The sequence below is a fragment of the Coregonus clupeaformis genome, chromosome 1 (assembly GCF_020615455.1).
Source record: "Coregonus clupeaformis isolate EN_2021a chromosome 1, ASM2061545v1, whole genome shotgun sequence".
NCBI classification, from domain to species: Eukaryota; Metazoa; Chordata; class Actinopteri; order Salmoniformes; family Salmonidae; genus Coregonus; species Coregonus clupeaformis.
This window is the reverse complement of record NC_059192.1, coordinates 75,397,005-75,410,676: the sequence shown is the minus strand read 5'-3', so window position 1 is coordinate 75,410,676 and position 13,672 is coordinate 75,397,005. Positions and strand designations below refer to the sequence as shown.

General features: G+C 44.1%; 1 protein-coding gene across 2 annotated transcripts in view; it reads right to left on the bottom strand.

Annotated features, from left to right (window-relative positions):
• The window catches only part of LOC121577028 (testis-expressed protein 2-like), a 34,192-nt gene extending 20,731 nt beyond the window's left edge, over window positions 1-13,461 (bottom strand). For both annotated transcript variants that reach the window (XM_045222726.1, XM_045222727.1), the window contains exons 1-4: window positions 12,913-13,461; window positions 5,470-6,989; window positions 3,071-3,277; window positions 2,341-2,662 (exon numbers count right to left, since the gene is read on the bottom strand). In XM_045222726.1, the coding sequence (XP_045078661.1) occupies window positions 2,341-2,662; window positions 3,071-3,277; window positions 5,470-6,921 (1,981 nt within the window). In that variant the 5' untranslated portion in view covers window positions 6,922-6,989; window positions 12,913-13,461. The remainder of the gene's footprint in view (window positions 1-2,340; window positions 2,663-3,070; window positions 3,278-5,469; window positions 6,990-12,912) is intronic.
• Between the last annotated feature and the right edge of the window lie 211 nt (window positions 13,462-13,672).

Below are 13,672 nucleotides of genomic sequence, written 5' to 3'. Positions count from 1 at the left end.
CGGTAGCTCGTGGGCTGTCAATGAGTAGCTCGTTAGTAGATAGTGAGAAAATAATCAGTAGGCCTAATATTACATGATTAAATCTGTTAAATAATTTCCTCCCCAAGCTGTTTACAGGCATGTAACACCATTCTGCATTTTTCTGTTAAAATCTTTTCATTCAGTTACTAAACTAACAGTCCTGGCTGAGCCCCATATGCGAATGCACCATGGCCGCTTCGTGGTTACAATGTAGCCAAGCTGTGTCTGTATGTGCCTATGCCCCAAATGAAATTTCTGTCTGTATAAAACAGCTCTGCTTGCGGGCCTGGTTCCATGAGTGGTCAAAAGGGGGCTTAGCCACAAGTTTTATGTCCCTATATAAAAATAGCAAAACATTTCAAATATAAGACAGGTTGGCGTGATTTCTGTATTTCTGCTGCACTGTATCAGAACCATGGAAAGCGGGGGGAAACACATGCTGATCTGTGGTAGGCTACCTGAATCACGTGGTAGGCTACCTGAATAACGTGGTAGGCTACCTGAATAACGTGGTAGCTACATGAATAACGTGGTAGCTACCTGAATATCATGGTAGGCTACCTGAATAACATGGTATCTACCTGAATCACGTGGTAGGCTACCTGAATAACGTGGTAGGCTACCTGAAAAACATGGTAGCTACCTGAATAACGTGGTAGGCTACCTGAATAACATGGTAGCTACCTGAATAACGTGGTAGGCTACCTGAATAACATGGTAGATACCTGAATAACGTGGTAGGCTACCTGAATAACATGGTAGCTACCTGAATAACGTGGTAGGCTACCTGAATAACGTGGTAGGCTACCTGAATAACATGGTAGGCTACCTGAGGCAAAGGCGTGAGGCAAAGGTATTGGTGTTATTAGCCTATTTAGCTCTAACCAGCTAATTAATCTGCCACTGCCACCATGGATATCAGAAAGCCGACTGTTCCTGACGATCTTGGAACAGAGGTGCCAGCCCAGGTTAGCCTAGAATCCTACCCTAACCGCAGGTTTTCTGTCTAAAGACGTTCATTTAATAGCAACTGGTTCATAGGAAGAGAGTGGCTGGAATACTCGGTTACTGCAGATGCAGCATTTTGGTTGCCGTGTTGAAAGTTAGGGTTAGGGTTAGGTTTAAAATCACATTTTAAGAAGATAAATTGTAGAAATAGGCAGGGTTTAGGACCTTGTGGCTGTGGTAACTAGTGATGACCGTGTCTCATCTGCCCAGCCATGCAATTTATAAACTTGATATCCACTGTAAAAAGCATCTAGACATTATTATCTCCAACATTTTCAACATTGTTGCAATATCGAAATTCAATCTCCACTGTGTCCCATAATAATGAACATGTTGGGAGTCGGGACTAGACAGACAGGCAGCTTTTCTCAGCCAGTCGAAATCATGAATCAGCATAATTTTTATGGATACATACAAAGAAATGTAAATAGAAAAACTGGTAAAAAAAAAAAAAAGGCAGGTAGTTTGCTGTCTTTCCAGCTTCAGTCTGAAGTGATTGTTTTAGCTGTGTAGTTGGCTAGCAAGCAAGGGGGGAAGATCCTCCATAGCAACCATTTCTATTTGCAATAGTTCTGGAACTATCAACCAGCGCTTGGGTAGTTTTGCTTTACAAGGCTGTCAATATGAATAGAACTAACGACCAGAGAACGCTTAAAATTGCACTTGACAACCAGTGTTAGTGAATGCAGCATCATGGTTTGGAATCTTATAATCTTATAATCTTGCTTTTTAATGCTGGTAACCCACTGTATAAAATCAATAATACACTGGAGTCCATGTGTTATGACATCAAAAATGTTCTAGGGGCCATTTTGAGACCGTAGGGAGCATCAGGTACTGCTGGAATGTCTACCAATGGCATGTCCATCTTTTTGTGAGAAATTACACTGGTCACTCAAAACATTTATAAAGTATTTATAAAGTACAAATAGCTCACACTAGATGAGGCCACACAAAAAGACTATAACTAATGATTAGTAAATCATTTATATGGACCTATGTTAAACATCTTATGATTGGAGTAATGATTAATAATAAATGATGAATAAATGATTTACTAATCCATTATAAATGCTTTATTACGCGGAGTTCCACTAGAGTAACATTTGCTTGATTTCTCCTTCCCTTTCCATGTGTATTGCTAGTGCATTATATTGTCATGGCCAATATGTGCACTGTGTTGAGATTTATCATTATGCAACAATCACAAATAAAAGACTAGCGCGAAGTCAGTTAAAAGATGAAAAAAGACAACCAAACCAAACACAAAGACCAAACAACAAAAACAAAGAAAAACAATGCTTCTCCTACCTGATCTGGACACACATCTGCCAGGCCTTTCCTGCTCCTTCTCCTTCTCCATTACCATGGACGCGGACAGGAAGTGATGAAACCACTCCTCCTTCTCTCTTCCTGTCCGTCCGAAGAGGTATAGGGTTGTAGGGAGGTTGTCTGCTGGTTTGGGGGTGGCGGTGGGACGTGTTTGGCGGTCTCCCCCCTGCTCCTCTCCTGGGGTCTCCACTTTACCCTTCTCCTCCTCCATGACCCCCTCTCCCACTGCCAGCTCGATGCAGATAGGGTACTTCAGGTTCCACAGCCTCTTACGGGCTAGTGCAGAGGGCAGCAGGAACACCTGGTATGACAACAAAACGTATTATAAACCTGTTATAACACAACATTGAGACAAGTGTGATCAAATGCACGTCATGTAGTTCAAGGCCGAAACAAGTAGGTTTAAAAGAAATAGAGCCGGCACACTCCACATGCTCCACCACGCACCTTTATTCACAAACAAACAACGTTTCCATCCTGCAAGGATCTCCGTCAGGTCATTGCAGGATCTAAATGTTGTTTGTTTATTAATAAATGTACGTGGTGGGGCTTATGAGTGTGCAAGCTCTATTTATTTTATAACACAGCATTAACACATGTGCTTATTATTATTCATGCATTCATACCATCTCAATGTTTTAATTATTTCCTCAAATGAAACGGTAAGCTTTGAACAGTGAAGGTAAGTTGACAGACCAAGCAGACAGACCTTGCCGTGTTGTAGCTGGAAGCAGCGTGAGCTGACAACCACAGCCTCGGGGGGCTTTTCGTCGTAGGTGGCCCTACGGCTGATGTTGTTCCTGGGGTAGTCCAGGCGGAGGCAGTGCCCCTCCAGGGTGGCGAACACAGAGTGGGTAAGGGACAGGTGGTAGGTCTCTGGGTTGTACTCAAACATCTCGTTCATCCAGCCCTGGGACTATGGGAACATACCCAGTTACATAGTGAGACTGTGAGAGAATACTTGAATGACACATGGAGCATGCTTCAATGACTAAGACTAGCTGTTGTGCAATGAGCTATTTCATATGTTGATAATATCTTGTCCTCAAATAGTAGCTTGTCCTTCAAAACACCTGTCAGTTAGTCAGAGAGTGAAATGACTGTCAGTTAGTCAGAGTGAAACACCTGTCAGTTAGTCAGAGAGTGAAACACCTGTCAGTTAGTCAGAGTGAAACACCTGTCAGTTAGTCAGAGAGTGAAACACCTGTCAGTTAGTCAGAGTGAAACACCTGTCAGTTAGTCAGAGAGTGAAACACCTGTCAGTTAGTCAGAGTGAAACACCTGTCAGTTAGTCAGAGAGTGAAACACCTGTCAGTTAGTCAGAGAGTGAAATGACTGTCAGTTAGTCAGAGAGTGAAATGACTGTCAGTTAGTCATAGAGTGAAACACCTGTCAGTTAGTCAGAGTGAAACACCTGTCAGTTAGTCAGAGAGTGAAACACCTGTCAGTTAGTCAGAGTGAAACACCTGTCAGTTAGTCAGAGTGAAACACCTGTCAGTTAGTCAGAGTGAAACACCTGTCAGTTAGTCAGAGTAAAACACCTGTCAGTTAGTCAGAGAGTGAAACACCTGTCAGTTAGTCAGAGAGTGAAATGACTGTCAGTTAGTCAGAGAGTGAAATGACTGTCAGTTAGTCAGAGAGTGAAATGACTGTCAGTTAGTCAGAGAGTGAAACACCTGTCAGTTAGTCAGAGTGAAACACCTGTCAGTTAGTCAGAGTGAAACACCTGTCAGTTAGTCAGAGAGTGAAACACCTGTCAGTTAGTCAGGGAGTGAAACACCTGTCAGTTAGTCAGAGTGAAACACCTGTCAGTTAGTCAGAGTGAAACACCTGTCACTTAGTCAGGGAGTGAAACACCTGTCAGTTAGTCAGAGTGAAACACCTGTTAGTTAGTCAGAGAGTGAAACACCTGTCAGTTAGTCAGAGTGAAACACCTGTCAGTTAGTCAGAGTGAAACACCTGTCAGTTAGTCAGAGTGAAACACCTGTCACTTAGTCAGAGTGAAACACCTGTCAGTTAGTCAGAGTGAAACACCTGTCAGTTAGTCAGAGTGAAACACCTGTCAGTTAGTCAGAGTGAAACACCTGTCAGTTAGTCAGAGAGTGAAACACCTGTCAGTTAGTCAGAGTGAAACACCTGTCAGTTAGTCAGAGAGTGAAACACCTGTCACTTAGTCAGAGAGTGAAACACCTGTCAGTTAGTCAGAGTGAAACACCTGTCAGTTAGTCAGAGAGTGAAACACCTGTCACTTAGTCAGAGAGTGAAAATACACCATGACACATAGAGAAAGCTACAAAGCAAAATATCTATCAATGTTGGACTTGACTTAAACCCTTTTGCTCTTCGGGGAGCATGGGTCATTCAATGGTATCAATGTTAGATGGAGAGTGAAAGTCTCATAACTCTCTCACACTGATGACCACGGGTAACTCTACCCCGAGGCTCAGTCTGACATCCACCTTAAAAATAAACCCGCCAATTAACCAACAAGGGAATTATCCCTCCTCACTAAGACACACTCTTTCCCCCTGTGGCGTTACACTTTACCACTGATAACACTGTTCTGCCTGCCACTGAACCTAACAAATTGCTCAGCTAATTGCCTCTGGAGCTGACAACGTTGGGTCGGAGCTATACCCTGCACCTGGCAAGGCTGTGCCCTGCTATGCTGTGAGACAACACTAACGAGGCTCTGTATCTATTTTAGGAACTTTTTATTGGGAGACGTTAATTGCATTCCAGGCACTTTTAGCTGTCGCACAGGCACCACATTAGAAAGGATTCAAGCTCAGAGAGTTAGAGAGAGAGGGGGGGGTGGATGTGCTGACTTGTTCTAAGAACAACGTTCGAAAAAGTTCATGCCACAGTATGGAGGAGGAGAAGTGCAATTTCAAAATATGGTTTTCTATTCAGCAAATTCTTGTATGGGTGTTGACATCTGTCAAGACCAAGGCCATATTCTGACTTCATGTGTTATAAGTCTCCATTCAGACCTAGCTGGGCTTTTATGCTGAGAGAAATGAACTGTACAAAAAGGAATTCACCTTCAGGTTTTTATGTTGTTATGTATTTCATTTGCTGACTTCATTTTGTTGAACATTGACTTACCTTGAGGACGTCTGGTTTGGTGCTGTGGGCATCAGCCTGCTGAACAGCCTCAGTCAGGGACTGAACGCCTCTGTGTGGATGTGGCTGAGCGGTGTGTCTGGTTGTGCCCAGCCTGATGAGCAGCAGCCCCAGCAGGAAGCCAAACGCCATGCCCTGAGCCAGGCCTGACATGTAGGGGCCCAGGGGGAGGATGAAGTAGACATAGGACAACACAGCCACACAGAACAACCCCATGTGTGGTGGAGGTGGTGGAGAGGTGGGCTGACTGACCACACGATGGGGTCCTGAGGAGATCAGAGAACCTGGCAATCTCCGCAGACGACTATGATGATGACTCTCTAGGGCCACAACCTGCATGACGTCATCGTACGTGCAGATCTCCAGTTCCTCTGTCTTGTAGTTGAGTTTGTTACCGTGGTGATCGAGGACAGAACATGTTCTAGTGGGCAGACCCTTCCTGGGATGTCTGGCACACGGCAGGTCAAACACAGGCGGAGAGCCACCGTCCGCTCTCTTGGCGCTCCGCAGAGGAGACTCTGTGTTACCCACCTCCATGCTGTCCATCTTCCCCACACAGACCCCTCTGGAGCTGGGGGAGCCGACTGAGGGAGTCCCTGTAGCTCTCTGGTGCTTGGGGCTGCCTACTGCTGCTGCATTCTCCTTCTCATCCCCCATGATCTTACTGAACATACTGATAGGCTTACTGAACATAGGCTCCTGCATGGCCTCAGAGAACTTCCGCTTCGTGTCCTCCAGCTCCATCTTGAAGAAGGCCGCCTTGGTCCCCTCGGACGGAGATAGAGCGACTGGCGAGGGTGGGGCGGTACAGGAGTCTCCGTTACTCCTTCCCTTAGGCTGAGTCAGGTTCTTCCACTGCAGGTGGAGGTTGAGGCGGGAGTCAGACTTGGACTGGGACACCTTTGGCTCTGAGCGGGAGATCTCAGTAGAGATGGACTTGACCAGGCTGAGGAAGGGCTGGGGTCTAAGGGATGAGCCCTGAGGGAGCTCCAGCTCCGTGGACAGGGATTTCACCAGGCTGGCCAGGGGCCGGTGCGTGGGGGTGGCTGGGCTGGGGGAGAGGAAGTTGGGGGCTAAGATGGAGGAGTCCCCCAGGGACTCAGGAGAAGAGGGGGAGAGGGGGGAGTACAGGCAATGTTGGTTCTCCTCCTCTGTGGAGTTCTGTCTCTCCTTGGAGAGGGAGATGTAGGGGGTCTGGTCGTCATAGTCGTGTTCCAGGGGGAAGATGAGCTCGTTGTCATCCAGACTGTCCCACTCACCCTCTGTGCCTGTTAGCTGGATCACGATCCCCCTCCTGAGCCCGCCATGGTGGGCCCTGACTGGGGGAGCAGGAGACAGACAGCGGGCTGGGCTCTGGGGGTCATGACCTCCCACTCCACCTCCTCCATCTTTTCCTTCTCTTCCTCTTGCCCCATTTTCTCCTATCTCTGCCATTTCTTATCTTTACATTGCAGACCGAGGCACCTAGGAGTCAGCAAAAGAAAGAACAACCCTTTCTTTCCCTTTTGGGAAAGAGCACAGTTAGAAAGATATGGCATTTAGAAGCAAACCGGATGGACATCATGAAAATTATCGGAGAGGTTGAGAGTAGAAGAAGTTCAGGAGCAAAAAAAATATATATATATATATATATATATATATATATATATATATATATATATATATATATAATAGAATTATTGTAAAATTAACTCTGTCCATAAGGTGTAGATAGTAAGTATAGACCGGAAGTAGAGGCCTGGGCATTGTTGTTCACTAATTTACTCCAAGTAGGGAAAGGATGGTGGGGTTGAAAAGTAATAAAGGGGAATATACAGTGGGGAGAACAAGTATTTGATACACTGCCTATTTTGCAGGTTTTCCTACTTACAAAGCATGTAGAGGTCTGTAATGTTTATCATAGGTACACTTCAACTGTGAGAGACGGAATCTAAAACAAAAATCCAGAAAATCACATTGTATGAGTTTTAAGTAATTAATTTGCATTTTATTGCATGACATAAGTATTTGATACATCAGAAAAGCAGAACTTAATATTTGGTACAGAAACCTTTGTTTGCAATTACAGAGATCATACATTTCCTGTAGGTCTTGACCAGGTTTGCACAAACTGCAGCAGGGATTTTGGCCCACTCCTCCATACAGACCTTCTCCAGATCCTTCAGGTTTCGGGGCTGTCGCTGGGCAATATGGACTTTCAGCTCCCTCCAAAGATTTTCTATTGGGTTCAGGTCTGGAGACTGGCTAGGCCACTCCAGGACCTTGAGATGCTTCTTACGGAGCCACTCCTTAGTTGCCCTGGCTGTGTGTTTCGGGTCATTGTCATGCTGGAAGACCCAGCCACGACCCATCTTCAATGCTCTTACTAAGGGAAGGAGGTTGTTGGCCAAGATCTCGCGATTCATGGCCCCATCCATCCTCCCCTCAATACGGTGCAGTCGTATCCCCAAAGAATGATGTTTCCACCTCCATGCTTCACGGTTGGGATGGTGTTCTTGGGGTTGTACTCATCCTTCTTCTTCCTCCAAACACGGCGAGTGGAGTTTAGACCAAAAAGCTCTATTTTTGTCTCATCAGACCACATGACCTTCTCCCATTCCTCCTCTGGATCATCCAGATGGTCATTGGCAAACTTCAGACGGGCCTGGACATGCGCTGGCTTGAGCAGGGGGACCTTGCAGGCGCTGCAGAATTTTAATCCATGATGGTGTAGTGTGTTACTAATGGTTTCCTTTGAGACTGTGGTCCCAGCTCTCTTCAGGTCATTGACCAGGTCCTGCCGTGTAGTTCTGGGCTGATCCCTCACCTTCCTCATGATCATTGATGCCCCACGAGGTGAGATCTTGCATGGAGCCCCAGACCGAGGGTGATTGACCGTCATCTTGAACTTCTTCCATTTTCTAATAATTGCGCCAACAGTTGTTGCCTTCTCACCAAGCTGCTTGCCTATTGTCCTGTAGCCCATCCCATTCTTGTGCAGGTCTACAATTTTATCCCTGATGTCCTTACACAGCTCTCTGGTCTTGGCCATTGTGGAGAGGTTGGAGTCTGTTTGATTGAGTGTGTGGACAGGTGTCTTTTATACAGGTAACGAGTTCAAACAGATGCAGTTAATACAGGTAATGAGTGGAGAACAGGAGGGCTTCTTAAAGAAAAACTAACAGGTCTGTGAGAGCCGGAATTCTTACTGGTTGGTAGGTGATCAAATACTTATGTCATGCAATAAAATGCAAATTAATTACTTAAAAATCATACAATGTGATTTTCTGTATTTTTGTTTTAGATTCCGTCTCTCACAGTTGAAGTGTACCAATGATAAATATTACAGACCTCTACATGCTCTGTAAGTAGGAAAACCTGCAAAATCGGCAGTGTATCAAATACTTGTTCTCCCCACTGTATATATAAAAAATATAAAAAAAACATGGGGGATTGGAAGTGATGCAGACAATTACATTGATAGAAGATACAATCTATCTGCAATATTAAGCTGATCCACCCCCCCCCCCCAAAAAAAAAATATATATATATATATTTATAAAAAAATATATTAAAAAATAAAACATTTAAAAAATAAAAATAAAATAAAAGAACAACACTGTCAGCTACTGTTCATTATACAGTAAGCCTATATGGAAAGGAAAGTGGATACCTAGTCAGTTGCACAACTAAAATGTGTGTTCCGCATTTAATCCAACTCTTCTGAATCAGAGAGGTGCGGGGGGCTGCCTTAATCGACATCATCGGCGCCTTGGGAGCAGTTGTTGTTTGGGGTTAACTGCCTTGTTCAAGGGCAGAATGGGACATTTTTCCACCTTGAAGATTCAAACCAGCAACCTTTCAGTTACTGGCCCAATGCTCTTGACAGCCAGGCTTACTGCCGCCCCGTATGCACTTCCGCTCTGACCAAGCGTATGATTGGAGGTCTGTTATACACACCTCTCTGCATTGTTGCCACGCAACCAAGTGAATCTTAGATTCTCCAAAGCTCACTCTAAGCTCAATCAAGAATATGTATCTCTCATCCTCATCCATCACAGACATCAGTTCAACATCTAGTTTTGATTTACATTTGGTTGAGTTGTCAACTAACGTGAATTCAATGTGAAATCAACAACAAATGTCACCATGTCGTTGGATTTAGGTTAAAAATTGTGTGAAAAGAAGACGAAGTGCGCTTACGTTGACGACGTTTTGCCAATCCAATCAGTTTCCAGGTTGATTCAAAGTACATTATTTTGGGTTGAAATTATGTGGAAACAACGTTGATTCAACCAGTGGGATCAGTTTGTCTTACTCTTAGCACTGTCGTCAGAGCCCAGAGCAGCCCGTCAACATGATGTGATTAGTTCTTGCTTTATCAGCTTAAAGAGCAGCTTACGTAATACTGAGATGAATAGCAACGGTAGTCAGAGATGCTTTCAATCACCTCCTTCAGGCAGCCATGACAGCCTGTATGTTTACATCGATTCTGTTCCCACGGTACTAGAGAGCTGAGAGTGGAACAGAGCTAACAGAACTCCTTCAGCTCAGAATGTAGTGACTGTGAGTGTGGAAATGACAGGATCAGTGAACAGGAAGATGATGATGATGAGGACCCAATGAGATCCCAGTTCCTCCAACACAGTCTACCTGGGGATTTGTCCGAAATGGCACCCTTTTCTCTACATAGTGCACTACTGTTCGTAGTTTTAGTGCACTATATAGGAAATAGGATGCCATTTCAGACTCAGACTGGGTCAAGTGCTCCGCACTTTAAAGTGAGTTAATTGATTGATTATTTAACTGCATTATGGAGCTATGGCACAATTTAGAGAAATTCTACAGCAGCTGGCAGCAAATTCTCTGTAATTCCTTCAGCCAAAATGGAGAGCGATCAGCTACTGTAGACACAAAGAATCACAGGATGTTTCTCAATATGAATACTACCGTGCTCCACACTCTCATGCTCCGAGTGCATTCTCCGACCACGTTCTCTTGTGTACATTCTTGTCAGGACGAGAGTCTGGAGAATGCATAAAACATTCAATTTGAGAAGCACTCCTACTCCCCCTACTGTGTTACCTCACGCTTCACCTCCCCATTCACTGAACTTTCTTTCAGCCTGGACAATGGCAACAATAGAGACAAAACAAGATATACACAAAGCAACCGTTTTGCTTTATAACTATCAGCTAGCTATAAGTGAATCGTAATAATGTACCTAACCAGATATTTTAACAGTCAAAAATGACCAAAAACTAATATTATGCAAGATAGATGTAAATTCTTCAGTAGAAGCTAGCCAGTTAGCCCTATTGATTTATTATGGGCTTGCTATCTACGGTACGTAGGCAGGTAAACATGCCAAAATTAACACAGAATGTATTTATTAACGTATCAAAATAAAATATTGTAGTGAGGCAACATATGAGATGTGAATAGGCAACATTTCATTCCGAAGTCAGAATGTATTTTCTCTCGCTTCAGCTCAAATAATGGCCATCATTGATTTCAATACATTTTGCGTAATATTTTACATGGTTGCGTCATATTTCTTTGCATTGTTTCCGTTGAAGCTTGGATCGATGCATGCTTCAAAATATGTATAAATGGGGTACGCATTCGAGGAGTGCCCTCCGTGCTCCGTTTCTCATACTTTGATTTGTACTCATACCCCGACCCTCCAGTGCTCCAATTTGCGTGCTTGGAGCACTGTAGCATGCATTTTGAGAAACAGCATCAGACCTGCCTCCCAGCCTGGGGACAGGGGGATCGAAGGCAAGTGCTGCAGGGTAAATGGGTGCACAGTGCATTCACATAAATAGTAGCAATATACACACATAGGTGCGTGAGTGCACACACACAAACATTATACGCAGGTGCACACAAACACACACACACACACAAACACTTCTCTATCTCTCTCTGTCTCTCTCCAGAGACCTCCTCCACACATACAAATACAAATCTGCACAAAACCTATTCTGAGTGAGAATAAAGCCTTTTCCACTAGCTGTAGTAATCTGGTCTCCATGGTCTAAGCCCATGGCAGCGCTGTGCTGTGACAGACATGGTCTGCGTCCCAAATGGCACCCTATTCCCTTTATAGTGCACTAATTTTGACCAGGGCCCATAGTACTCTGATCAAAAGTAGTGCCCTATATACAGGGAATAGGGTGCCATTTTGGGAAGCATCCATGGTTATAAAATGCCTCAGGCAGCATTATTCTAGACAGGCTCAACCACGGCTTGGCTAATATAATTTTTTACATTTTAGTAATTTAGCAGACGCTCTTATCCAGAGCGACTTACAGTTAGTGAGTGCAAATATTTTCATACTGGCCCCCCATGGGAATCGAACACACAACCCTGGCATTGCAAACGCCATGCTCTACCAACTGAGCTACACGGGACTATAATGCGTGACACACGATGATGGACTGATGGACATTTGACGTGTCAACTCAGCATGTAATGTAAAGAGCATGAAGGACTATCAGTCAGTGGAGCATGCAAAGGGAGACTTCATGCTGGTGACACTGGCAGTATAGAACAAGGTAACTATCAACTAGTTTACCAGTTGCAGTGGTACGTGGATTTACTATTGTGGGGTTAAGTAAAATTCTACCTAAAATGGATTCCCAACCTCATGTGTAATGTTCTATACTATACAGGCTATAGAGGAAAAATTCATAGGAAGCAGCAAGTATTTGCCCTGATAATCTGAGATAGCCACTATGTCATTCTGTCTATGGAGGAGTTATGGAGGATGCGTGTTACTCTACTCCTCCTAGGGCAAGTCAATGTTCTCCATCACCAATGTGCCTCCATGTGAGCATTACTGCACTGACCCAGACAGACAGACAGACAGACAGACAGACAGACAGACGGGGCAGTTCCTACATGTTCTCTTTTCCTCTCAGACCATGCAGTGTCAATCCTCACTCTCTGAGTCTGATCAGACAGCGGGCCAGTACCAGAGAACCAGATTACCCATAATGCACGCTTTCACTGTAAAGTCAGACAAATCATATTATGGACAGAAATAACAATGGATATGTTTGGAGATCTGGAAACTTGTTGACCCACTGTTTTCTTTAACATCACTGAGAGAGATCACGGTGACAGCACTAGGCCTATGGATATCTTCCAAATAAATTGGAACTGGAAGTGGTACAAAATAATAAACAGTGATTTCATTGATACATCATTGGTATAAATGGTGATCAGTTATTGTGATAAATGATGCCCTGTCTAGAGACAAAATACATAAAGTTCCTGACATACTATGACATAAATTAACTAAATGCTATAAATAAAAATTTTCAAGCCATAGGATGTTCTTACAGGTCTATAAAGCATTTGAACTTGAAATCAAATATTTCGAGACTCCAAAACATATTGAATTAAAAAGCAATAATATCAAAACGGACCTCAACTCACCTGGTTATCGCTGCAGCATGGACGAACTCCACACCACTTGGACGTACACAACTTCTTATTGTGCAGGCTATTCTTCAGTCCTCACAGACACTTTGAGAAGCGAACTCTATTCTCCACGATTAGCTTGACTATACGATTTGCAATTCAATCAGTTAAGTTCAATAGTCTTTATTCTCGAAAATAACGGTTTGTCAAGGTTGTCGGATGCGACCTGAAGAGATGTCCCGCGAGATGCGCATAGTGTGCGCTTGTCACATAAAGCTTGGCTATAGCTGCGTGCACTTGTATTACACATTTACATTCTTCACGACGAACCCCCAGAAGAATATTGCCTGTTTTTCGTATTTCAGTGAAGTGAAGTCACTGCCTGGTGTAAACGTAGATTGATCTGCTGCAAACCGATCTTAGAATAGAAGAGCCTCCAGTTCCACCACGCGCTGCGCTCGCTCACACATCACCCTCGCGGATTGACTCTGTTCTCTCCAGGTGTGACACGCGCTCTCAGCATCAGCAGCAGCTAGAGCTCCTCTCAGGATCTCAACAATCTGATTATAAAAACCATGGCTGCAGTGCACTTTAATCCAGATTAAATACTCCAGCCCCAACACTCTCTCTCGTTCCCTCTCTCTCATACACTCACTCTCTCACACACACACGCACGCACGCACACGGACACACACATTAAGAGTGAAACCGCGATGATTAGTTGGTGTTGCTTCTATGTAGCCTACCTCTCATTTTTTTAATGAGGTTTAGCTTT